Source organism: Erpetoichthys calabaricus, chromosome 3 (assembly GCF_900747795.2).
Source record: "Erpetoichthys calabaricus chromosome 3, fErpCal1.3, whole genome shotgun sequence".
Taxonomy (NCBI): domain Eukaryota; kingdom Metazoa; phylum Chordata; class Cladistia; order Polypteriformes; family Polypteridae; genus Erpetoichthys; species Erpetoichthys calabaricus.
The window spans coordinates 10,330,030-10,354,173 of NC_041396.2; the positions used below are offsets into that span (position 1 = coordinate 10,330,030).

At 43.7% G+C, this 24,144-nt stretch overlaps 1 protein-coding gene across 1 annotated transcript in view; it reads right to left on the reverse strand.

The window, feature by feature from the left end:
* Nucleotides 1-24,144, reverse strand: part of LOC114647651 (suppressor of tumorigenicity 7 protein homolog) — a 163,318-nt gene that overhangs the window by 133,201 nt on the left and 5,973 nt on the right. The window contains exons 3-7 of the mRNA XM_051924430.1: nt 18,072-18,234; nt 12,284-12,338; nt 9,118-9,233; nt 3,104-3,182; nt 2,856-3,013 (exon numbers count right to left, since the gene is read on the reverse strand). Of these exons, the coding sequence (XP_051780390.1) occupies nt 2,856-3,013; nt 3,104-3,182; nt 9,118-9,233; nt 12,284-12,338; nt 18,072-18,234 (571 nt within the window). The remainder of the gene's footprint in view (nt 1-2,855; nt 3,014-3,103; nt 3,183-9,117; nt 9,234-12,283; nt 12,339-18,071; nt 18,235-24,144) is intronic.

The window sequence follows — 24,144 nt, forward strand, 5'->3', positions numbered from 1 at the left end:
CAGCTAAACGGTCACCTCAATAAGCCTGCTATTCTTGATAAGTTTCAGTCGGGTTTCAGAACAAATCACAGTACAGAAACTGCACTCGTTAAAGTAGTAAATGACTTGCGGGTAAATGCAGACAGAGGCCATTTATCTGTTCTCATCCTCCTAGATCTGAGTGCCGCATTCGATACCATTGATCACAATATTCTTAGAAATCGCCTTAGTCAATGGGTGAGCCTCTCTGGCAGGGTCTTAAATTGGTTTGAATCCTACCTGGCAGGTAAAAAATTCCTTGTTAGCTGTGGTAATTACAACTCAAAGACACATGATATTCTATATGGTGTTCCACAAGGATCTCTCCTGGGTCCGATGCTCTTTTTGATCTACATGCTTCCGTTAGGTCAGATTATCTCGGGGCATAACATGACATACCACAGCTATGCTGATGACACGCACCTGTATTTATCAATAGCACCTGATGACCCCGACTCTGTTGTTTCACTAACACAATGACTTTCTTGTGTTTTTGATTGGATGAATAGTCACTTTCTCAAGCTAAATAAAGAAAAAACTGAAATTTTAGTGATTGGCAATAATGGATATAATGAGGTTATTAGAAATAAACTGGATGCATTAGGATTAAAAGTCAAGACGGAGGTAAAGAATTTAGGGGTAACTGTGACCTGAATTTTAAATCGCATATTAATCAGATCACTAGGACAGCATTTTTTCACTTAAGAAATATAGCAAAAGTTAGACCTCTAATATCATTGAAAGATGCGGAGAAATTAGTTCACGCTTTTGTTTTCAGTCAACTAGATTACTGTAATGCACTCCTCTCAGGACTACCCAAAAAAGACATCAATCGATTGCAACGAGTGCAGAATGCAGCTGCTAGAATGCTAACTAGGAAAAGAAAATCTGAGCACATTTCTCCAGTTTTGATGTCACTACACTGGTTACCTGTGTCATTCAGAATTGACTTTAAAATACTGCTTATGGTTTATAAAGCCTTCAATAATCTGCTCCATCTTATATATCGGAATGTCTGATATCTTATATTGCAAATCATAATCTTAGATCTTCAAATGAGTGTCTGCTTAGAATTCCAAGAGCTAAACTTAAAAGAAGTGGTGAGGCGGCCTTCTGCTGTTATGCACCTAAAATCTGGAATAGCCTGCCAATAGGAATTTGCCAGGCTGATATGGTGGAGAACTTTAATAAACTGCTGAAAACACATTACTTTAACATGGCTTTCTCATAACTTCATTTTAATTTAATCCTGATGCTCTGCATATTCAATTAATCATCATTATTATTCATGGTGGCTCCAAAATCCGTACTAACCCCTACTTTCTCTTCTGTTCTTTTTCCGGTTTTCTGTGGTGGTGATCTGCACCACCACTACTTAATCAAAGCACCGTGATGTCCCCACATTGATGGATTAAAGACCAGAAGTCCACATGACCATCATCATCAAGTCCTTCCATGAGAACCCTGAATACCATGAGGACTGACTGAGGTCATTTATGTTAGGTAGAATGCCTAGAGGGGGCTGGGTGGTCTCGTGGCCTGTAACCCCTGCAGATTTTATTTTTTTCTCCAGCCGTCTGGACTTTTTTTTGTTTTTTCTGTCCTCCCTGGCCATCAGACTGTACTTTTATTTTATGTTAATAAGTGTTCTCTGATTTTAATTCTTACTTATTTGTATGAAAATGTGCTACAGAAATAAATGATGTTGTTGTTGTCGAGTTGGTGAAAGGGAGGCCCCTCAGTGTGGGACTCCAACTGTCAAACATTGGAGGAGGAAGTGTGATGGTCTGGGGTTCTTTTGCTGGAGGCAGAGTTGCTGACTGGCACAGAGTGACTGGCATTCTGAATCAAAAGGGCTAGCACAGTGTGGCTGTTTTATCAGAAAAAGGTGCAGGCTACTTTTACACTTGTAAATGATGTACACTTAATGATTCCTTGGCTTATTTGTTTTTATTTGTCATTGTTAATTTATTCTATCCCTTGATTTCATGAAACATTAAGACATTAAACTATGTGTGTGCATTTCCATAAAAACAGAGGTGTTCTAAGACTTCTGACTGGTCCCCTATAAATCCTTAAATAATACAGCTGTCTAACACAAGCCCAAATGTTAATACAGTGGGTACGGAAAGTATTCAGACCCCCTTGTTGTGAAGCCACAGGGATATCCTGGACAAAAACCTTCTCCAGAGTGCTAAGGAGCTCAGACTGGGCCGAAGGTTTACCTTCCAACAAGAAAATGACCCTAAGCACACAGCTAAAATAACGAAGGAGTGGCTTCACAACAACTCTGTGACTGCTCTTGAATGGCCCAGCCAGAGCCCTGACTTAAACCCAATTGAGCATCTCTGGAGAGACCTAAAAATGGCTGTCCACCAACGTTTACCATCCAACCTGACAGAACTGGAGAGGATCTGCAAGGAGGAATGGCAGAGAATCCCCAAATCCAGGTGTGAAAAACTTGTTGCATCTTTCCCAAGAAGACTCGTGGCTGTATTCGCTCAAAAGGGTGCTTCTACTAAATACTGAGCAAAGGGTCTGAATACTTAGGACCATGTGATATTTCAGTTTTTCTTTTTTAATAAATCTGCAACAATTTCAAAAATTCTTTTTTTTGTCTGTCAATATGGGGTGCTGTGTGTACATTAATGAGGGAAAAAAATAAATTTAAATGATTTTAGCAAATGGCTGCAATATGACAAAGAGTGAAAAATTGATGGGGGTCTGAATACTTTCTGTACCCACTGTACATTCTTCCAGTGGTCCTATGTGAAAAAGTAAATGTTAAAAAAAAACAACTTGCAGGTGGGCATGGTGGACTTGCAATCTACACTTACTGTGCTGAGCTTCATGCTGTGAGCCTTGGCTCTGATGAAGAAGCAGACTCTGGCGGTAGCTCACTTCCCCCAATTTTAAAGCCTGCTTTAAGAGTCGCTCAGCCTCAGATATGGTGGTTGCCTCCTCTTCTGCCAGGAGAACATATGCCGTGGCACACCTATAGGAAATAAGCCAGAAAATCATTCAGATCTACTGGGTGAGGTAGGAAAAAAAAAAAAAAACCTTTTGAACGCATGCCAGTCCATACTCATTGCTAATTTCAATAGCCTGATGTGCAGCTTTGATTCTGGCTTGTGGGTTCCTTTCTCTCCATGCCTTCTGCATAACTGTAAAACAAAAGAGGACATAAGATTTAAACTCAGGAGAAGTTTTATTTTCTTGAGTTTGTTCAAAGAAACTAGATGCATCTGGTTGGGGTCAAGTTCAAGTGGCATTTGTAGTGGCATGTGCCATAGACTAGTGCCGGCAACAGCCTATTGATACAACGCCATCTACAAAAAATGTATCAGGCAAAGGAAACACTCATGAAGTTGTCAAAATGAGCAGCTCCCGAGTACCCAGTATGGAAGAAGTGAAGCTGTCAACCCAAACATGGTAGGGTCTGCCAGTTGGGAAGTCCAAAATCCTGTAGCCTAAGGTGGCACTTGGTCAGTCAAGGAGCTTGGTAATCAGCTTTAACTGTGTTAAAACCTGAATTGTGGGTTATAAAGTCTGTTCTAACAAAAAGGATTAAAATGATTTAAAATGTAGCCAGGTGGCACGGTGGTGCAGTGGTAGCGCTGCGGCCTCGCAGTTAGGAGACCCGGGTTCGCTTCCCGGGTCCTCCCTGCATGGAGTTTGCATGTTCTCCCCGTGTCTGCGTGGGTTTCCTCCGGTTTCCTCTCACAGTCCAAAGACATGCCAGTTAGGTGGATTGGCGATTCTAAATTGGCCCTAGTGTGTGCTTGGTGTGTGGGTGTGTTTGTGTGTGTCCTGCAGTGGGTTGGCACCCTGCCCGGGATTGGTTCCTGCCCTGTGTTGGCTGGGATTGGCTCCAGCAGACCCCCGTGACCCTGTGTTCGGATTCAGCGGGTTGGAAAATGGATGGATGGATGTAGCCAGTTTAAATGTAAAATCTGAGCCAAACCAAAAAAGGGGGACTAACAAACATTAAGGAGAAAAGCTAACATAATTCTGAAAAAAATAAATCTTGACATTTCATTGACTTTTTTCATTTCAAAGGCCGTAAACAGAAAACTCCTTAGTACTGTGAGGCACCCTGCTCAGCCACCACATAAATCCATAACATTATTTCACACCCTCTCCAGAATCTCCCCTTCCAGTACAGCATCACGACTGCAGTCCGGCCCACAACAACAACCTCATCGTTAAGTTTGCTGACGACACCACAGTGGTCGGACTCATCTCAAAGGGAGACGAGGCAGCTTACACAGAGGAGGTCCTGAAGTTGGCAGCCAGGTGTTCAAAGAACAATCTGGCTCTGAACACCAGGAAAACCAAGCAGATCATTGTCAACTTCAGGAGGCACAGCACTGACTAAGCCCCCCTTTACGTCAACGGCAAGTGTGTGGAGAGGGTCCATACCTTCCGGTTTCTCAGCGTCCTTATCTCCGCTGGCATCCCCTGGACAGACAACATCACAGCAGTCATCAAGAAGGCTCAGCAGCAGTTACACTTCCTGAGGGTCCTCAGAAAGCACAACCTGGACTCCAACCTGCTACTGACCTTCTACTGCTTGTCCATCGAGAGCCTGCTGACGTACTGTATCACAGTATGTTACAACAGCTGCACCATGGCAGACAGGGAGAGGCTTCAGAGAGTAGTAAAGGCAGCACAGAAGATCATCGGCTGCCCTCTCCCCTCCCTGATGGACATTTACACCTCGCGCTGCCTTAGCAGAGCAAAAAACATCATCAAGGACAGCGCCCACCCTGGCTCTGATCTGTTTGACCTGCTGCCCTCAGGGAGGCGCTACTACAGGTGCATCACAACAAAGACTAACACACTCAACAACAGTTTTTTTCCCAAAAGCCATAACCATTCTAAACTCACACATGCACTGACTACACAGTCTAACCCCCCAACCCTGGACTTCCTTCTATCCATCAACTGTGCAATATCCAATATCTAAATGGTACTGATAATAACTGTGTAATATCTGTATACTGTACAATATCATTACTCTCAGGGTCCAACATCCACTACTCACTGCACATGATCATCATTATTGCGCAATATTTAAATAATGTGCAATAACCCAATAGTGCAATAGTTACAGTTGTGTTTGAAAGTTTGTGACCCTTTAGAAGTTTCTATATTTCTGTATAAATATGACCTAAAACATCATCAGATTTTCACTCAAGTCCTAAAAGTAAATAAAGAGAAACCAGCTAAACAAATGAGACAAAAATATTATACTTGGGTCATTTGTTTATTGAGGAAAATGATTGAATATTACATATTTGTGAGTGGCAAAAGTATGTGACCCTTTGTTTTCAGTATCTGGTGTGACCCCCCCTTTGCACCAATAACTGCAACTAAATGTTTCCAGTAACTGTTGATCAGTTCTGCACACCGGCTTGGAGGAATTTCAGCCCATTCCTCCGTACAGAACAGCTTCAACTCTGGGATGTTGGTGGGTTTTCTCACATTAACTGCTCACTTCAGGTCCTTCCACAACATTTCGATTGGATTAAGGTCAGGACTTTGACTTGGCCATTCCAAAACATTCACTTTATTCTTCTTTAACCATTCTTTGGTGGAACGACTTGTGTGCTTAGGGTCGTTGTCTTGCTGCATGACCCACCTTTTCTTGAGATTCAGTTCATGGACAGATGTCCTGACATTTTCCTTTAGAATTCTCTGATATAATTCAGAATTCATTGTTCCATCGATGAAGGCAAGCCGTCCTGGCCCAGATGCGGCAAAACAGGCCCAAACCATGATACTACCACCACCATCCATGTTCCACAGATGGGATAAGGTTCTTATGCTGGAATGCAGTGTTTTCCTTTCTCCAAACATAACGCTTTTCACTTAAACCAAAAAGTCCTATTTTGGTCTCATCCGTCCACAAAACATTCTTCCAATAGCCTTCTGGTTTGTCCAAGTGATCTTTAGCAAACTGCAGACGAGCAGTAATATTTTTTTTGGAGAGCAGTGGCTTTCTCCTTGCAACCCTGCCATGCACACCATTGTTGTTGAGTGTTCTCCTGATGGTGGACTCATTAGATAGATAGATCGATAGATCGATAGATAGATAGATAGATAGATACTTTATTAATCCCAATGGGAAATTCACATTCTTCAGCAGCAGCATACTGATACAATAAATAATATTAAATTAAAGAATGATAATAATACAGGTGAAAAAAACAGACAATAACTTTGTATAATGTTGAATGTTAACGTTTACCCCCCCTGGTGGAATTAAAGAGTCGCATAGTTTGGGGGAGGAACGATCTCCTCAATCTGTCTGTGGAGCAGGACAGTGACAGCAGTCTGTCGCTGAAGCTGCTCTTCTGTCTGGAGATGATCCTGTTTAGTGGATGCAGTGGATTCTCCATAATTGATAGGAGCCTGCTGAGCGCCCTTCGCTCTGCCACAGATGTTAAACTGTCCAGCTCCATGCCAACAATAGAGCCTGCCTTCCTCACCAGTTTGTCCAGGCGTGAGGCGTCTTTCCTCTTAATGCTGCCTCCCCAGCACACCACTGCGTAGAAGAGGGCACTCGCCACAACTGTTTGATAGAACATCTGCAGCATCTTATTGCAGATGTTGAAGGAAGCCAGCCTTCTAAGGAAGTATAACCGGCTTTGTCCTTTCTTGCACAGCGCATCAGTATTGGCAGTCCAGTCTAATTTATCATCCAGCTGCACTCCCAGATATTTATAGGTCTGCACCATCTGCACACAGTCACCTTTGATGATCACTGGGTCTATGAGGGGTCTGGGCCTCCTAAAATCCACCACCAGCTCCTTGGTTTTGCTGGTGTTCAGGTGTAGGTGGTTTGAGTCGGCCCATTTAACAAAGTCATTGATTAGGTCCCCTATACTCCTCCTCCAGCCCATTCCTGATACAGCCCACGATAGCAGTGTCATCAGCGAACTTTTGCACGTGGCAGGACTCCGAGTTGTATTGGAAGTCCGATGTATATAGGCTGAACAGGACCGGAGAAAGTACAGTCCCTTGTGGCGCTCCTGTGTTGCTGACCACAATGTCAGACGTGCAGTTCCCAAGACGCACATACTGAGGTCTGTCTTTAAGATAGTCCACGATCCATGCCACCAGGTATGAATCTACTCCCATCTCTGTCAGCTTGTCCCTAAGGAGCAGAGGTTGGATGGTGTTGAAGGCGCTAGAGAAGTCTAGCAACATAATTCTTACAGCACCACTGCCTCTGTCCAAGTGAGAGAGGGATCGGTGTAGCATATAGATGATGGCGTCTTCCGCTCCCACCTTCTCCTGATATGCAAACTGCAGAGGGTCAAGGGCGTGTTGAACCTGTGGCCTAAGGTGGTGAAGCAGCAGCCTCTCCATGGTCTTCATCACATGTGATGTCAGAGCAACAGGCCGAAAGTCATTCAGCTCACTAGGACGTGATACCTTTGGGACTGGGGTGATACAAGATGTTTTCCAAAGCCTCGGGACTCTCCCCTGTTCCAGGCTCAGGTTGAAGATGCGCTGTAGAGGACCCCCCAGCTCCGATGCACAGACCTTCAGCAGTCGTGGCGATACTCCATCATGAACATTAGCCAATGTGAGAGAGGCCTTCAGGTGCTTAGAAGTTACCCTGGGGTCCTTTGTGACCTCGCCGACTATTACACGCCTTGATCTTGGAGTGATCTTTGTTGGTTGACCACTCCTGGGGAGGGTATCAATGGTCTTGAATTTCCTCCATTTGTACACAATCTATCTGACTGTGGATTGGTGGAGTCGAAACTCTTTAGAGATGGTTTTGTAACCTTTTCCAGCCTGATGAGCATCAACAACTCTTTGTCTGAGGTCCTCAGAAATCTCCTTTGTTCGCGCCATGATACACTTCCACAAACGTGTGTTGTGAAGAGCAGACTTTGATAGATCAAAACTCAGGGTGTCCACTCACACCTGACTGTCATCCCATTGATTGAAAACACCGGACTCGAATTTCACCTTCAAACTAACTGCTAATCCGAGAGGTTCACATACTTTTGCCACTCACAAATATGTAATATTAGATCATTTTCCTTAATACATAAATGACCAAGTAGAATATTTTTGTCTCATTTTGGTTTCTCTTTATCTACTTTTAGGACTTGAGTGAAAATCTGATGATGTTTTAGGTCATATTTATGCAGAAATATAGAAAATTCTAAAGGGTTCACAAACTTTCAAGCACAACTGTATTTATTCTTTAAATATGTATATAGCGTCGCAGAACTTTTTTTTGCAACTTTTTGCACCATTTGTTTTTTTATTTGTTGTGTTTTACATATATGTCTGCACTGGAGGAGCTGCTTTTAATCTTAATGTACATGTGTATAGTGACAATAAAAGACATTCTACTCTGTTCTATTCTAAATGCAGTCTATCTTTTCAGAATTGGGTGTGTGGCTGGCGGGCCGCCGGGACATCCCAAATGTGGAAGGACTGGGGGAGAGAATATTTTCAGGAAGGTTTCTCCCCCGGGCTGACAAAGAACAGCCCCCTTGGTTTCCATCGGGGCCACGGGTCAGGAGCATGGGAGCTCAACCCTGTTGGGGCCTGTGACCACCGCCAGGGGGCGCATGGACATTTCCAGGGCTTTATTTGGCCACACTTCCGCCAAACAAAGCTCGTTGGGCACCTGGAGTGCCTCTGGGTGCCCTATAAAGGAAGCCGGTCAGGAGGAAGAGGGCAAAGCCTGAGGAGGAGTGGAGGGAGAAGGACTGGCGGTAAGAAGGGACTATGTTATTGGTGTGTTGTGGTGTAGGTGCACTTTAAAACTGTACATAAACGTGTCTCCTGCCAATCTGTGTCTGGGTTGGCTTTCACACATGCAAGACAGAGACTGTGACTAGAGTGGGCACAAACAGGACACAAAGCACACACTTCATCACAGCCAGGCCAGGTGACAGTCACCAATCAACATGCACACACATCTCTCTTAGGTTGTTCGACATCTGCTTTTTATTTTCAAGTAACCCCACAGTTCTACTTTCTGCGTCCACTTGCACACTGTGCTTATTTTATTATGGAGACTCTAACACAAGGCGTCCAGATCTCCTCTCACTCTCTGCTTACCTGATTCGGCTGGATGAAGCTGGTCATTGTCACATGTGAATAAAGTCTGGTGGTCCTGTGCAGAGAGGTTCATGTCATAGTAGGTTAAAGGCTCCTTTCCAGTGACCCATGTATACCTTGGAGATAAAATGAAAAAGTAAGAGCCCTAGAAGAGATTTGCTTGGACAGTTTAATTTCCTTAGATAAAAAGATACGTAACACTGCACTATTTAGTAAAAAAAACAAAAAAAAACCACACAAATTAAAAAGAAAATATACAAGTACTGAATTCTAGGGGGGCGGCACGGTGGCACAGTGGTAGCGATGCTGCCTCGCAGTAAGGAGACCTGGGTTCGCTTCCCGGGTTCTCCCTGCGTAGAGTTTGCATGTTCTCTCCGTGTCTGGGTGGGTTTCCTCCCACAGTCCAAAGACATGCAGGTTAGGTGCACTGGCGATCCTAAATTGTCCCGAGTGTGTGTGCTTGGTGTGTGCCCTGCGGTGGGCTGGCACCCTGCCCGGGATTTGTTCCTGCCTTGCGCCCTGTGCTGGCTGGGATTGGCTCCAGCAGAACCCCGTGACCCTGTAGTTAGGATATAGCGGGTTGGATAATGGATGGATCCATCCATCCATCCATCCATTGTCTCTCGCTTATCCGAGGTCAGGTCGCGGGGGCAGCAGCTTGAGCAGAGATGCCCAGACTTCCCTCTCCCCGGCCACTTCTTCTAGCTCTTCCGGGAGAATCCCAAGGCGTTCCCAGGCCAGTCGAGAGACATAGTCCCTCCAACGTGTCCTGGGTCTTCCCCGGGGCCTCCTCCCGGTTAGACGTGCCCGGAACACCTCACCAGGGAGGCGTCCAGGAGGCATCCTGATCAGATGCCTGAGCCACCTCATCTGTCTCCTCTCGATGCGGAGGAGCAGCGGTTCTACTCTGAGCCTCTCCCGGATGACTGAGCTTCTCACCCTATCTTTAAGGGAAAGCCCAGACACCCTGCGGAGGAAACTCATTTCAGCCGCTTGTATTCGCGATCTCGTTCTTTCGGTTACTACCCATAGCTCATGACCATAGGTGAGGGTAGGAACATAGATCGACTGGTAAATTGAGAGCTTCGCCTTGCGGCTCAGCTCCTTTTTCACTGGATGGATGAATGGACGAATTCTATGAAGTGAGAGGCTCATCACCAGGCCAATACCATCCCTACAGTGAAGAATGGTGGTGGCAGCATTATGCTATGGGAATGTTTTTCAGCAACAGGAACTGGGAGACTAGTCAGGATAAAGGGAAAGATGACTGCAGCAATGTACAGAGACATCCTGGATGAAAACCTGCTCCAGAGCGCTCTTGACCTCAAACTGGGGCGACGGTTCATCTTTCAGCAGGACAACGACCCTAAGCACACAGCCAAGATATCAAAGGAGTGGCTTCAGGACAACTCTGTGAATGTCCTTGAGTGGCCCAGACAGAGCCCAGACTTGAATCCGATTGAACATCTCTGGAGAGATCTTAAAATGGCTGTGCACCGACGCTTCCCATCCAACCTGATGGAGCTTGAGAGGTGCTGCAAAGAGGAATGGGCCAAACTGGCCAAGGATAGGTGTGCCAAGCTTGTGGCATCATATTCAACAAGACTTGAGGCTGGAATTGCTGCCAAAGGTGTATCGACAAAGTATTGAGCAAAGGCTGTGAATACTTATGGACATGGGATTTCTCAGTTTTTTTATTTTTAATAAATTTGCAAAAACCTCAAGTAAACTTTTTTCACGTTGTCATTATGGGGTGTTGTGTGTAGAATTCTGAGGAAAAAAATGAATTGAATCCATTTTGGAATAAGGCTGTAACATGACAAAATGTGAATAAAGTGATGCGCTGTGAATACTTTCCGGATGCACTGTATATCTGGGACTAAAGAACAGAGGTCAGGCGCCAACGATCAGGGGCTTAAGCCACTGAAGCCCCCCCACCTCCTGACTCCACTGTCCATTTTTAAACCTGTCCTGTGTTTATATCAGTTAGGGCAGCTGCGCCTTTCCCGTGGTATGAATGAGTTCAAACTCCGTTTAGCTGCTGGTTGAGAACGTCGGATGTTTACAATAATACTCTGCAGATAATATTGTTTAATCAAGTCAGTCTCATGCTTACATAATCACTTTCCCATTCCATTTATTTCCGGAGAAGTGACTGTTTTTGTCTTCTGTTAGCTGATTTACCCAAAGTAGTACAAGAAAGTTGCTGCTGCGTGAGCTGTGTGCATGTGCGCCCGCTCTGCTCGGCATTTTGACTAAATTGTTTTGGGCATCCAAGCAGCCGTCAGATGAATAAAAGGGGAAAATACACAAAATGTACAAGTTCTAGGTAAAATTGAAATAGGATTCCTAGTTGAAGAAGTCGAACAGAATGGCAATGGCTTTCAATGGGGAAACTTAGAAATTAAAAAATTTCATACAGAACGATCTGTTCAAGATATCTGAACGAAAATCGAACTGTTGCGACAACATTTTTTTGAAGAAAAAGTGTGCAAATCTCAAAAAAATTGGTCCACGTGTAGTAGCATTGGTTCATGTGGAGAGACATGAGATATCGCAATAGGTGATTTGCACATTACTTGCGAACACACATAACGATGAAAATGAAAAATACCATTTGTGAAATTATATTAACAGCAGGGTGGCACAGTGGAGGACCACCATGGCTGCAGGTTTTAACCCTTTTGTTAATGAGTGACCTGATTTTGCTGGTTTGAATTCATTTTAATTGACTTGCTCTTGGGTGGCACGGTGGCGCATTGGGTAGCGCTGCTGCCTCGCAATTAGGAGACCCGGGTTCGCTTCCCAGGTCCTCCCCCTGTGTGGAGTTTGCATGTTCTCCCCGTGTCTGCGTGGGTTTCCTCCAGGTGCTCCGGTTTCCTGCCACAGGAAACATGCAGGTTAAGTGCATTGGCGATCCTAAATTGTCCCTAGTGTGTGCTTGGTGTGTGTGTGTCCTGGCGCCCTGCCCGGGATTTGTTCCTGCCTTGCGCCCTTTGCTGGCTGGGATTGGCTCCAGCAGACCCCCGTGACCCTGTAGTTAGGATGTAGCAGGTGGGATAATGGATGGATGGAATTAACAGCAATAGTAAAAAGACAAGGATAAAATTACAAAAATTCATTTTAACTTACTTCTAGATCACACGAGGTCCGGCAATTTACATACCTGTTATACTCAGCACCTCTGAAAAGATTTAGCGGGTTTCGCCATACCTTGCACTCTGTGAAAACACAAATGAACAGTTTGAGAAACATTAGTATTTTTAGGAGTTCTGATTGAAGCCATGATTTGTCTGATGATACACATTTATTTTACCGAGGTGACTACAATTTCTTAAATAAAGTATCTGAGAAAAAATATAAACTCTATATACATAGTGTGACAGATAGAGGGCACCACCAAGCCACAAACCCTGGACACAAGCAACACAAACACAGTCACAGGTACAAAGCAGTGGTTTTTATTACCAAAATGCCTCACAAAGGTTTCACTGTAGCAGTGCTACAGGATTAACGTCATGTTAAATGTGTTATGCCGAATCGCGTCTTTTGTAGCGTTGGTCCTTGTGTGTCTGTGTAAATATCGTCGTCTGGAAACGAAGGGGGACGGATAACGCCATGGAACCGTGGCCCCTCGTTATAATTCGTCCTGTCAATCCCATCGTTTTGCATCTGGGTCATTTACTATTTTAACGTAAGGAAAAAAAAAAAAAAAAAAAAAAACTTTGTTTCCACACCAAGAACTCATCATGAAGAAAGAAAAAAACGACGATTGGAATCGCCAACACATTCTCCTGCTTGCCTCTTTCAATGCCGGACTGGACAATTTCACCAATACAACGGGAAATTAGGGTCACGCCAAGACGCTGAGGATCAAGAACGGCGAGACTGTTTTTTTTGTCATTTGGGAGATGAGCAAGCCATTACTGTTGTCTGTTTATAATCGCCACAGGACATTTTTAAAGCTGAACCAGGTTCACTACCATTACTTTTCCTCCGTTTAATATTTTATGCACATTTCGTGTTTCAGTGTGCCTTATTTATTTCATATTCACTGTGGGATCAAGGGAGGGCTTGTGTTGTATATTTTTTTGGTTGCACCTTTAATTATTATATCATCCTACCAGACACTGGGGTGTAATGAGGGAGCTGTGAAGGGAATGAATTATATATTGTTTGGCTGTTTTGTTTCCGGTCACTATTAATACAGTCAAAGTAAAAAGTAGGTGAACCCTTTGGAATGATCTGGTTTACTGCATGAATTGATCCTAAATAGTGATCTTCATCTAAGTCACAGGTCCTGATACACACAATGAGCTTAAGCCAGTGACACACAAACAATTCTACTCTTTCATGTCTTTATTTTACAAACACATTCAACGTTCACTGTGGTAGTGGGAAAAATAAGTGAACCTTGGGATTTAATAGCTGGTTGACCCTCCTTTGGCAGCAATGACCTCAATCAGGCGCTTCCTGTAACTGAAGATCAGACCTGCACATCATGCGGGGGGAATTTGAGCCCATTGTTCCCTGCAGAACTGCCTTAACTCTTCCATATTGTTTGGTGGTCTTCTGTGTTTGGCTCTCTCTCTTCAAGTCATTCAATGGGATTGAGATCTGGGCTCTGACTGGGCCACTCCAAAAGGCCGAGTTTGTTCTTCTGACGCCACTGTGCTGTAGATTTGCTGCGATGTTTGGGGTCATTGTCCTGTTGCATCACCCAGCCTCTACTGAGCTTAAGTTGACGGACAGAAACCCTCACATTATCATGGAGAATTTATTGATAAACTTGGGAATTTATTTTTTCAACTCCTCACCTGAATTGCTTTCGTCTGTGTACAGTCCACATGCACTTGTAAGTCACGTTGACTGTTCATTTTCCACACACCGCCTTCTAGTGCTGTTATGTCCTTTTTGTAGCCTGGACACCAAACCTTCACCCAGTACTCCAGATGAGGCCTCACCAGTGTGTTATAAAGACTGAGCAGAACCTCCTGTGACTTGTACTCCACACATCAAGGCGCTATATAACCTGACATTCTGTTAGCCTTCTTAATGGCTTCTGAACACTGTCTGGAATTCGATAGCTTAGAGTCCACTATGACTCCTAAATCCTTCTCATAAGGTGGACTCTCGATTTTCTGACCCCCCATTGTGTATTCAAACCTCACATTTTTACTTCCTATGTGTAATTCTTTACATTTACGGACATCAAACTTCATCTGCCATAAATCTGCCCAAACCTGTCTGCTGTCCAAGTTCTTCTGTAATGACAAAATTTGAAAACTTGATTAGTCAAATTAGGGGTGGGCGATCTTTCCAAAAAATCCTATCACGATCCTTTTAACACAAAATCACCAATTGCAATCTCTCTTTTCAATGTGGCATACACTTAAGAGAATATCTGGACTCAAACTCACCAAGACCTAAGGAACACTTTATTTTAAATATCAAACAAAGTTGAATTCAATTGTTCTCTCGTTCGCTAGCTAAGCTGAGTTAAGGACCACGCCCCGAAACTGGCGAGTGAGTGAGGAAGGCCCCGCCCCTCAGCCCGCTGCATGTTTCTTGGATTCGTGCAAATAAATTGGTACCGCAAGCGAACGATGATACATAGCAAAATGAGAGAAGCCACAAAATCAACCAGAGTGTTCAAGCAAATTATAGAAAAAAACCCAATCTAAATCTGTGATGTAGTTCTCTTGTGAAAAGCGAACAGACAGACAGACAGACAGACATTGGATTTTCTATATATTAGTAAACCTTCAAAATAATGTACAGTTAAAGTCTCAACAGCATTCTCAGCATTTCTGCAGCTTAGTAGAGCCAGACAACTAAAAGAATCTTCACCAAGCAGCTCTGAAAATGTCTGCTTTGTTTGGATCTCCATACCTCTGTGAGTCTGACGTGAATATCATGAAATCAAAGTTCAGAACAAGACTGACAGACGAACATTTAAATGACTCCATCAGAGTGAACCTCAGTGGCTACACTCCACCAGACCCCTACTTCTCTTGTGGAGTCATCTGACTAACTAAAAAACATATCACACAAGCAACTGGACCTGTGAATAAAGTGACACAGTGACATGTGACAAAATGACAAATGAAGAAGTCAGATCTGTGGATTTGGAATTGCATTGCTTTGTTCTGACGGCATTCATGTTTTAATTCAATAGTGTGAAATGCATACAGACATACAAAATGCACTTGCAGGTGAACTAATATTTTTTTGTGATGTTTTAATGCCAAATGTGAGTTGTGGACACCAACGTTTTGTAAATGTTCAGGCAAAACAAGCGTATTCAGTTTGTTTGGGTTGAAATACGCTATGAGAAGAAATGTTAGAAAACAGGAGTAACTCTCGGCCATTTTCATTTTGTAAAAGTAGCTCTCGGGGGGAAAAAAGTTTAGAGACCCCTGCTTTAAATCTTATTTAAAAACCACACTTTTAATCCCTGGTCTTTGTACTTTTTTTAATTATGAATTTCTTCTGCTCTTATGTGTTTCTGTTTCTTTTGCCCTTTTGGTTATTGTGTCTCTTATAAGTTTGGCTTTTATTGTACGGCACTTTGGTGAGCCCTGATGTTGTTTTTAAAGTGCTTTATCTACTCTCTACATATAAAATGCTAAGCCTAAAAGAGCAACGATTTTATGTGACGCTTTTTGTCAAGCTTATTTTAAAACTTACATGTACAGTGCATCCACAAAGTTTTCACAGCGCATCACTTTTTCCACATTTTGTTATGTTACAGCCTTATTCCAAAATGGATTAAATTCATTTTTTTCCTCAGAATTCTACACACAACACCCCATAATAACAACTTGAAAAAAGTTTACTTGAGGTTTTTGCAAATTTATTAAAAGTAAAAAAACTGAGAAATCCCATGTCCATAAGTATTCACAGCCTTTGCTCAATACTTTGTCGATGCACCTTTGGCAGCAATTACAGCCTCAAGTCTTTTTGAATATGATGCCACAAGCTTGGCACACCTATCCTTGGTCAGTTTCGCCCATTCCTCTATGCAGCACCTCTCAAGCTCCATCAGGTTGGATGGGAAGCGTCGGTGCACAGCCATTTTAAGATCTCTTCAGAGATGTTCAATCGGATTCAAGTCTGGGCTCTGACTGGGCCACTCAAGAACATTCACAGAGTTGTCCTGAAGCCACTCCTTTGATATCTTGGCTGTGTGCTTAGGGTCGTTGTCCTGCTGAAAGATGAACCGTCACCCCAGTCTGAGGTCAAAAGTGCTCTGGAGCAGGTTTTCATCCAGGATGTCTCTGTACATTGCTGCAGTCATCTTTCCCTTTATCCTGACTAGTCTCCCAGTCCCTGCCACTGAAAAACATCCCCACAGCATGATGCTGCCACCACCATGCTTCACTGTAGGGATGGTGCCGGGTTTCCTCCAAACGTGATGCCTGGCATTCACACCAAAGAGTTCAATCTTTGTCTCATCAGACCAGAGAATTTTCTTTCTCATGGTCTGTGAGTCCTTCAGGTGCCTTCTGGCAAACTCCAGGTGGGCTGCCATGTGCCTTTTACTAAGGAGTGGCTTCCGTCTGGCCACTCTACCATACAGGCCTGATTGGTGGATTGCTGCAGAGATGGTTGTCCTTCTAGAAGGTTCTCCTCTATCCACAGAGGACCTCTGGAGCTCTGACAGAGTGACCATCGGGTTCTTGGTCACCTCCCTGACTAAGGCCCTTCTCCCCCGATCGCTCAGTTTAGATGGCCAGCCAGCTCTAGGAAGAGTCCTGGTGGTTTTGAACTTCTTCCACTTATGGATGATGGAGGCCACTGTGCTCATTGGGACCTTCAAAGCAGCAGACATTTTTCTGTAACCTTCCCCAGATTTGTGCCTCGAGACAATCCTGTCTCTGAGGTCTACAGACAATTCCTTTGACTTCATGCTTGGTTTGTGCTCTGACATGAACTGTCAACTGTGGGACCTTATATAGACATATGTGTGCCTTTCCAAATCATGTCCAGTCACTTGTGCCCTGTGTTGGCTGGGATTGGCTCCAGCAGACCCCCGTGACCCTGTGTTCGGATTCAGCGGGTTGGAAAATGGATGGATGGATGGACTCCAATTAATCTGCAGAAACATCTCAATGATTATCAGGGGAAACAGGATGCACCTGAGCTCAATTTTGAGCCTCATGGCAAAGGCTGTGAATACTTATGTACATGTGCTTTCTCAATATTTTATTTTTAATAAATTTGCAAAAACCTCAAATAAACTTTTTTCACGTTGTCATTATGGGGTGTTGTGTGCAGAATTCTGAGGAAAAAAATGAATTTAATCCATTTTGGAATAAGGCTGTAACATAACAAAATGTGGAAAAAATGATGATATCAAAAAGTGTTTGGTATCATTCTTTTCAGAATGTATCGATCTTTAAGGTGATGTTGTTAGATTTTCAGATTCTTATTCCGTTTTTAAATTATAAACTAAAAAATATCAAGAACTCACATCCTGCGAGACGAGACTTTGTGCCAAGAGATTTAACCAGGCCCAGGGCCGAAAATAAAAGACAAAGAGTAGGACAGCTGCTGTACAGGCTTTTAAATGTTTGAAGCGCAGCGCGAGATGAAGATCACACGGCACAGTAGCAGCAGCTGATCGAACAAAGAGGAGGTAAAAAAAAACTATTTGTTTCCCATTGTATCACTGTTTAAGAGGGGGTTTCGGTGGAGCGACCACATCTCCTTGGGGTGCGTTCACAACGCGAGCGGCAGAGACACAAAGTGGCTGGTGCATGGAGCAGGCCGGGGGTGTTGGCAAGCAAAGCAAGCAGGGTGGGAACCCCCTAGTAAATAAATAAATAAATCATGAAAAATATTGGTAATTCCCAATAAATCTAATACATAGTTGAGGAAACATTTAAAATATGCAAAGCAAGGGAACTACAAAAAAAAAAAAAATGACACACAACATTCAGCACACCTACCGGATACACTAGGCCTAGTGGAATCCGTCTCCCCATTGACAGACGTGAACAAACCTGCAGACGAGGTGCTTTCCAAACCACCTAACAGGGGCCTCAAGTGGCTCACAGAGACCTGCTCTATGAAGGAGGCGCCATACTTCTGGAAATACCACCACTCGAATATCTGCAAAATGGAAAATAACATCGTTACGAAAGGAAGCATCACAAAAATGTGTGTTCTACTTGTATATCCGTTTGTTTTATTTTAGCTATTTAATATTTGTAAAGGTGTAAAATGTTCCAACCATCTGGTGTGCCACTGTTCCTCCTTGATCCATCGCCATCATGGGACAGGAGGTGGAGGAGTTGCAGTCTTATGGGGTTTTATGTGAATAGTCGGCTCAACTGGGTGGATAACAGACTTGCTGTGCAAAGAAAAACTCACAACCGGGTCTTCACTGAGGAGACTCAAATCCTTTAGTAAGATATAATAAGCTGGTGGGGACATTCCACAATTTCAAACTTTCAAATCTACTGATTGACACTGTAATCTACTGGGGAAGTAAAACCAGACACTTGAAGAAAATGGGTGGCGCTGTGCTAGAACTGCTGACTCACAGTTAGGAGACCTGGGTTCGCTTCCCGGGTCCTCCCTGCGTGGAGTTTACATGTTCTCCCCATGTCTGCGTGGGTTTCCTCCGGGTGCTCCGGTTTCCTCCCACAGTCCAAAGACATGCAAGTTAGGTGCATTGGTGATCCTAAATCATCCCTAGTGTGTGCTTGTTGTGTGTGCCCTGTGGTGGGCTGGTGCACTGTGCTGGCTGGGACTGGCTCCAGCAGACCCACATGACCCTGTGTTAGGATATAGCGGGTTGGAAAATGACTGACTGACTGACTGACTAACTGACTGACTTGAAGAAAATGAACAGCTACAGTATAGGATTTGCCAAGACTCATGGGACACGGTGACAGAAGAGAGGATGAATGCAGAATAAGAGGTCATATTGAATCCTCATTCCTCTCCATAGACACTGTGGTTAAGAAAGCTCGCCAGCGGCTCTACTTCCTGAGGAGGCTGAGGAAGTTTGGCATGAACGCCAACATCACCTCAAACTTTTACAGGAGTGCGGTCGAGAGTCTGCTGATGGGCTGCATTTCCGTCTGGTATGGGAGCTGCTCTGCCAGCAGCCGGAAATCACTACAGAGAGTGGTGAAGGCAGCAGAGCACATCACGGGCAAGAGTCTTCCTGCCATTGAAGACATCTACCTCCATCGGTGCTTGCGTAAGACAAGCAGCATCATAAAGGACCACAGCCATCCAGCACGCCAGCTGTTCTCCTTGTTACTGTCTGGCAGACGATACAGGAGTCTGGCTGCTCGGACTACAAGACTTAAGAACAGCTTTTACCACCAGGCCATTCGACTCCTCAACAGCAACACCTGAACACTTACATACACTTACATTACACCTACACTGCACTACTCACACACAAACTGTACCTGCACACACTCTGCATACTGACTGGAACATGCATCTGCACTTTATGGAATATGTATCTGTACTCATAAAACATTATCTGTGCAATAACTGTCATTTGTACTTGCTGCTCATTCAACTCATACTGCTCTATAACTTCTTTTAAAACATACATATTTTATATGGCTTGTCTATTTTTAACTTGTAATTTTTTTTTTTTTAATTATTTTTTTTAGCTTTATTAGATCTAGGCTGAGTGACTTGTTTTTCTCGTCATACACATTTCATTGTATGTTGGCCCTGTGTTAACCTATATATGACAAATAAACCTAAACCTAAACCTCCATGATGCATTGTCCTGGTGCACCATTAACCACCCATGATGTACTACGTTGGTGCTTCTGGGGGTCTCTACAGCCATCAGACTGTAAAATGGCTTGTGCCGATAGCTACTTCAATAAGTTAAAGCAGAAAGTACCTTAGCAGATTAAGTACAGAAACGTCACCCACATAAGCCATGGGAGAGATTCACTTATGCTGCTCTGGTAGGAAAAATGGGATGGGTAGAAGTGAAAGAGAGTGGGTAACTGCCTACACAGTTTTTTTTCCCTTAGAATGGAGAAAGAAAACATCGGTGAACCATCACATTATTTCCCCTCCATTCCTGAAAGTCCAGATCTTTTCGTTCCACACGCTATTCGAACTTTGAACCCTGCTTCCAATGAGAGCAGACCTTCCCTTTAAAGATGTCTTGTGAAATAAGCACCAAGAGCAATGGGCCGTCACTCTTCCATTTTTCACCATATTTCTTTCTGCTTACTTGGAAAACAGAATTGTTAGTAAAAAGGGTCACTGCACTGACATCCCAACGCTTTAACCCCTTGTAGGCGATTGTCGCGAAATCGCTTCAAACCACTTCCAGCTTGAATGCAGCCGAGGTAGCGTACAGTTAGGTCCATAAATATTTGGACAGAGACAACTTTTTTCTAATTTTGGTTCTGTACATTACCACAATGAATTTTAAATGAAACAACTCAGATGCAGTTGAAGTGCAGACTTTCAGCTTTAATTCAGTGAGGTGAACAAAACGGTTGCATAAAAATGTGAGGCAACTAAAGCATTTTTTGAACACAATCCCTTCATTTCAAGGGCTCAAAAGTAATTGGACAATTGACTCAAAGGCTATTTCATGAGCAGGTGTGGTCAAGTCTGTCGTTATGTCCTTATCAAATAAGCAAATAAAAGGCCTGGAGTTGATTTGAGGTGTGGTGCTTGCATGTGGAAGATTTTGCTGTGAGCAGACAACATGCAGTCAAAGGAGCTCTCCATGCAGGTGAAAGAAGCCATCCTTAAACTGTGAAAACAGAAAAAACCCATCCGAAAAATTGTTACAATATTACGAGTGGCAAAATCTACAGTTTGGTACATCCTGAGAAAGAAAGTAAGCACTGGTGAACTCAGCAACGCAAAAAGACCTGGACGTCCACGGAAGACAACAGTGGTGGATGATCGCAGAATCATTTCCATGGTGAAGAGAAACCCCTTCACAACAGCCAACCAAGTGAACAACACTCTCCAGGGGGTCGGCGTATCGATATCCAAGTCTACCATAAAGAGAAGACTGCATGAAAGTAAATCCAGAGGGTGCAGTGCAAGGTGCAAGCCACTCATAAGCCTCAAGAATAGAAAGGCTAGATTGGACTTTGCTAAAGAACATCTAAAAAAGCCAGCACAGTTCTGGAAAAATATTCTTTGGACAGATGAGACCAAGATCAACCTCTACCTATATATATATATATATATATATCTTGTGAGCTGCAAAGCTGATCGCACCCCCAGAAGTCACAGACGCCCCTGGGAAAACCCCTAAGAAACTTAAGACAGTTTACCTTCACATTCCTCCTTTCCCTTTTAGCTGGCTCTGTCGCGTAATATACCTCTCGTGCGGTGCTCCGCCTTCTTAAAAAGCCTGCACGGGCATCTCTCAGTTTGTTAAACTGATTGCTTGCTTCTCCTTATCCCTCTCTCAGACCTTCTCTCCTCCTTGGGAAACTGTCATCTCTGACTTGTCATGGAGGAGCACGTTTAAACTTTTGAAAAGAGACAAATGTTTGTTTGCAGTGTTTTGAATAAAGTTCCTTTCTTTTCTACAACCTCCTGTGTCTCTGTGCAAATCTGTGACCCAAGCGTGACAATATATACAAAACTTCAGGCAAGAAGCCCTCCAATGTATTAGACGATGGGAAACTTCGGCAATCCGTGAAGCACACAGCTATGAAAAACTCTTCTTCCTCCATAGTTGTATCAGGCATGATGCAACTCCGAAATGCTTACGATTCAAACCACCAACGAACACCCCGAAGATGTCAACCATCATGCAACAATTTACAAAACGAGTTTTATATGAACTTATTACGGAAACACACCGCCAACAAAGCTTTTACAGATCTGAAACTACGAAGCAAAGTTCTAAACTCTTCAAAACATGCGGACAAACGATTACAAAACGGATCCAGGACACAGCTTCCAGAAACCGTATTTCTAAACGACATACACTCAACAAAAAATGGAATAACTCACTGGAAAACAACATACTAACAAACCCCAATCCGCAGTACACAACCTATCCAAAAGACAGCTCTCCACCACAGAATACAGTATTCTCTCCAGAGGATTAAAATTCAACTACAAAGACGCATCTGACACGAACTTCCTAGGTTCCTTGGAACACATCTTATTAACCGAAAAAATACCCACAGGAAATGTACAAGAAAAAAGGTGCAACGTCGCCAGCCAGCTACACACAGGACAACCGACCACGCATATTTCGGCAAGTGAACAGAAAGCTCTACGATCGCTACTGTGATGAACGACCGGCTATGGACTCCGGTCGCCACCCCCAGGCCGCTAGGAGGAGCCCTCCGGACAGCATGATGGTGCCCCGACCTCCAGCAGGGCCTCATGGACTATGTAGTTTATACACACAGCCCTGCTGGATACCTTGGGGGCCACCGGGAGTCGCTGTAGGGGGGCTAGTGGGCTCTTGCGTGCCCTATAACCCGGGAGTGCGTCACAGTCACGTGACTGGAGGAAGCGACGTGCTCCCGGGATGGAGAAGAGGACTGTTTGCCCTGACCCGGAAGGAAAATGGACTTGTGGGTTTGGCTTGGAACCACTTCCGGGTCAGGAGCTATAAAAGGACTATGGAAAGCCCAGAACACTGAGCTGAGCTGGGAGGTAGGGTGGCGACGTGTCTGGGCAAGGAGGATTGGTTTATTTATAGAAGAGTTTATTGGTTATATGAGTGTAGTGTGGAGAGTGCTTGGTGCACTGTATAACAGAAAAATAAAATATTGTTGTACTTTTACCTTGTGTTCAGAGTGGTACCTGAGGGTTCAAGAGGTGGACAGAAGCCTTAACTGCTACACTACGGAATGACAACATCATTATCACATCAGCCAACAAAGGAGGCGCAACTGTCATCTTAGACAAAGAACAATACACCACAGCTATGGAAGAAATGCTTTTTGACACTAACACTTATTAACACTGAGTAATGACTCAACGAAAACCACACTTAATAGAATAAACAATACTCTGACCAAACTCAGAAATAACAACCGCCTGGATGCACAACTCCGTCCCTACCTCTCAATCTGTGATGCTGAAAAGCTGGTTCATGCCTTTGTCTCATCCAGGCTGGACTATTGTAATGCACTCATCGGGATCCCCAGAAAGAGCCTTCAAAAGCTCCAACAAATTCAAAATAGTGCTGCAAGAATCCTGATGAGGGTGCGGAAATATGAACATATCTCACCAATCCTTCGGTCACTTCATTGGCTCCCTATCCATCTCCGTATTGAATACAAACTCCATTTGTTCACTCACCCATGGAAATGCTCCTCAATATCTCAAGGAACTCCTTATTACTACAATCCACTGCAAGAAACCTCCATTTTACAAATATCCACCGCCTTCGCCCCCTTGTGACCAAACGTCATACAATGGGAGACTGAGCCTTTGCAGTCGCTGCTCCACGGTTCTGGAATGTTCTACCAGGGAACCTGAGAACACAGCAGATTGTGAGCTGTTTTACAAAACAGCTAAAGACTTTTCTATTTAGGAAAGCTTATTAATGTCACTATTTATTGTTGTTTTATCTCTGTTTTTATCTTGCCTTGCCTTTGTTTAATCTTTTTATGTTGCACTTTGAGATTTACTGCTAATGTAAAGTGCCCTATAAATACAATGCATTATTATTATTATTATTATTATTATCCCCTTGGCCTGATCTATGCCTGGCCACAATTTGATCATGAAGGTCTTCAAAGAGTTACTTCTCCCTTTTTGGTCTTGATATGTAGCGTGAACTGTGGAATTTCACACACTCACACACACACACACACAGGTACATGTGTGCCTTTGTAAACAACGTCCAGTCAATTCAGTTTGCCACAGGTGGACTCTAATCAAGTTCTGGGCACATCTCAAGGAGAGTGAAAGCCAAAAGGACACACCTCAGCATAACCTGGAGTGCCACAGCAAAGGGTCTGAATAAAAACTTCTATGAATGACAGACTTTGGTTTTTGACTTTAAATAAATTTGCAAACCTTTCT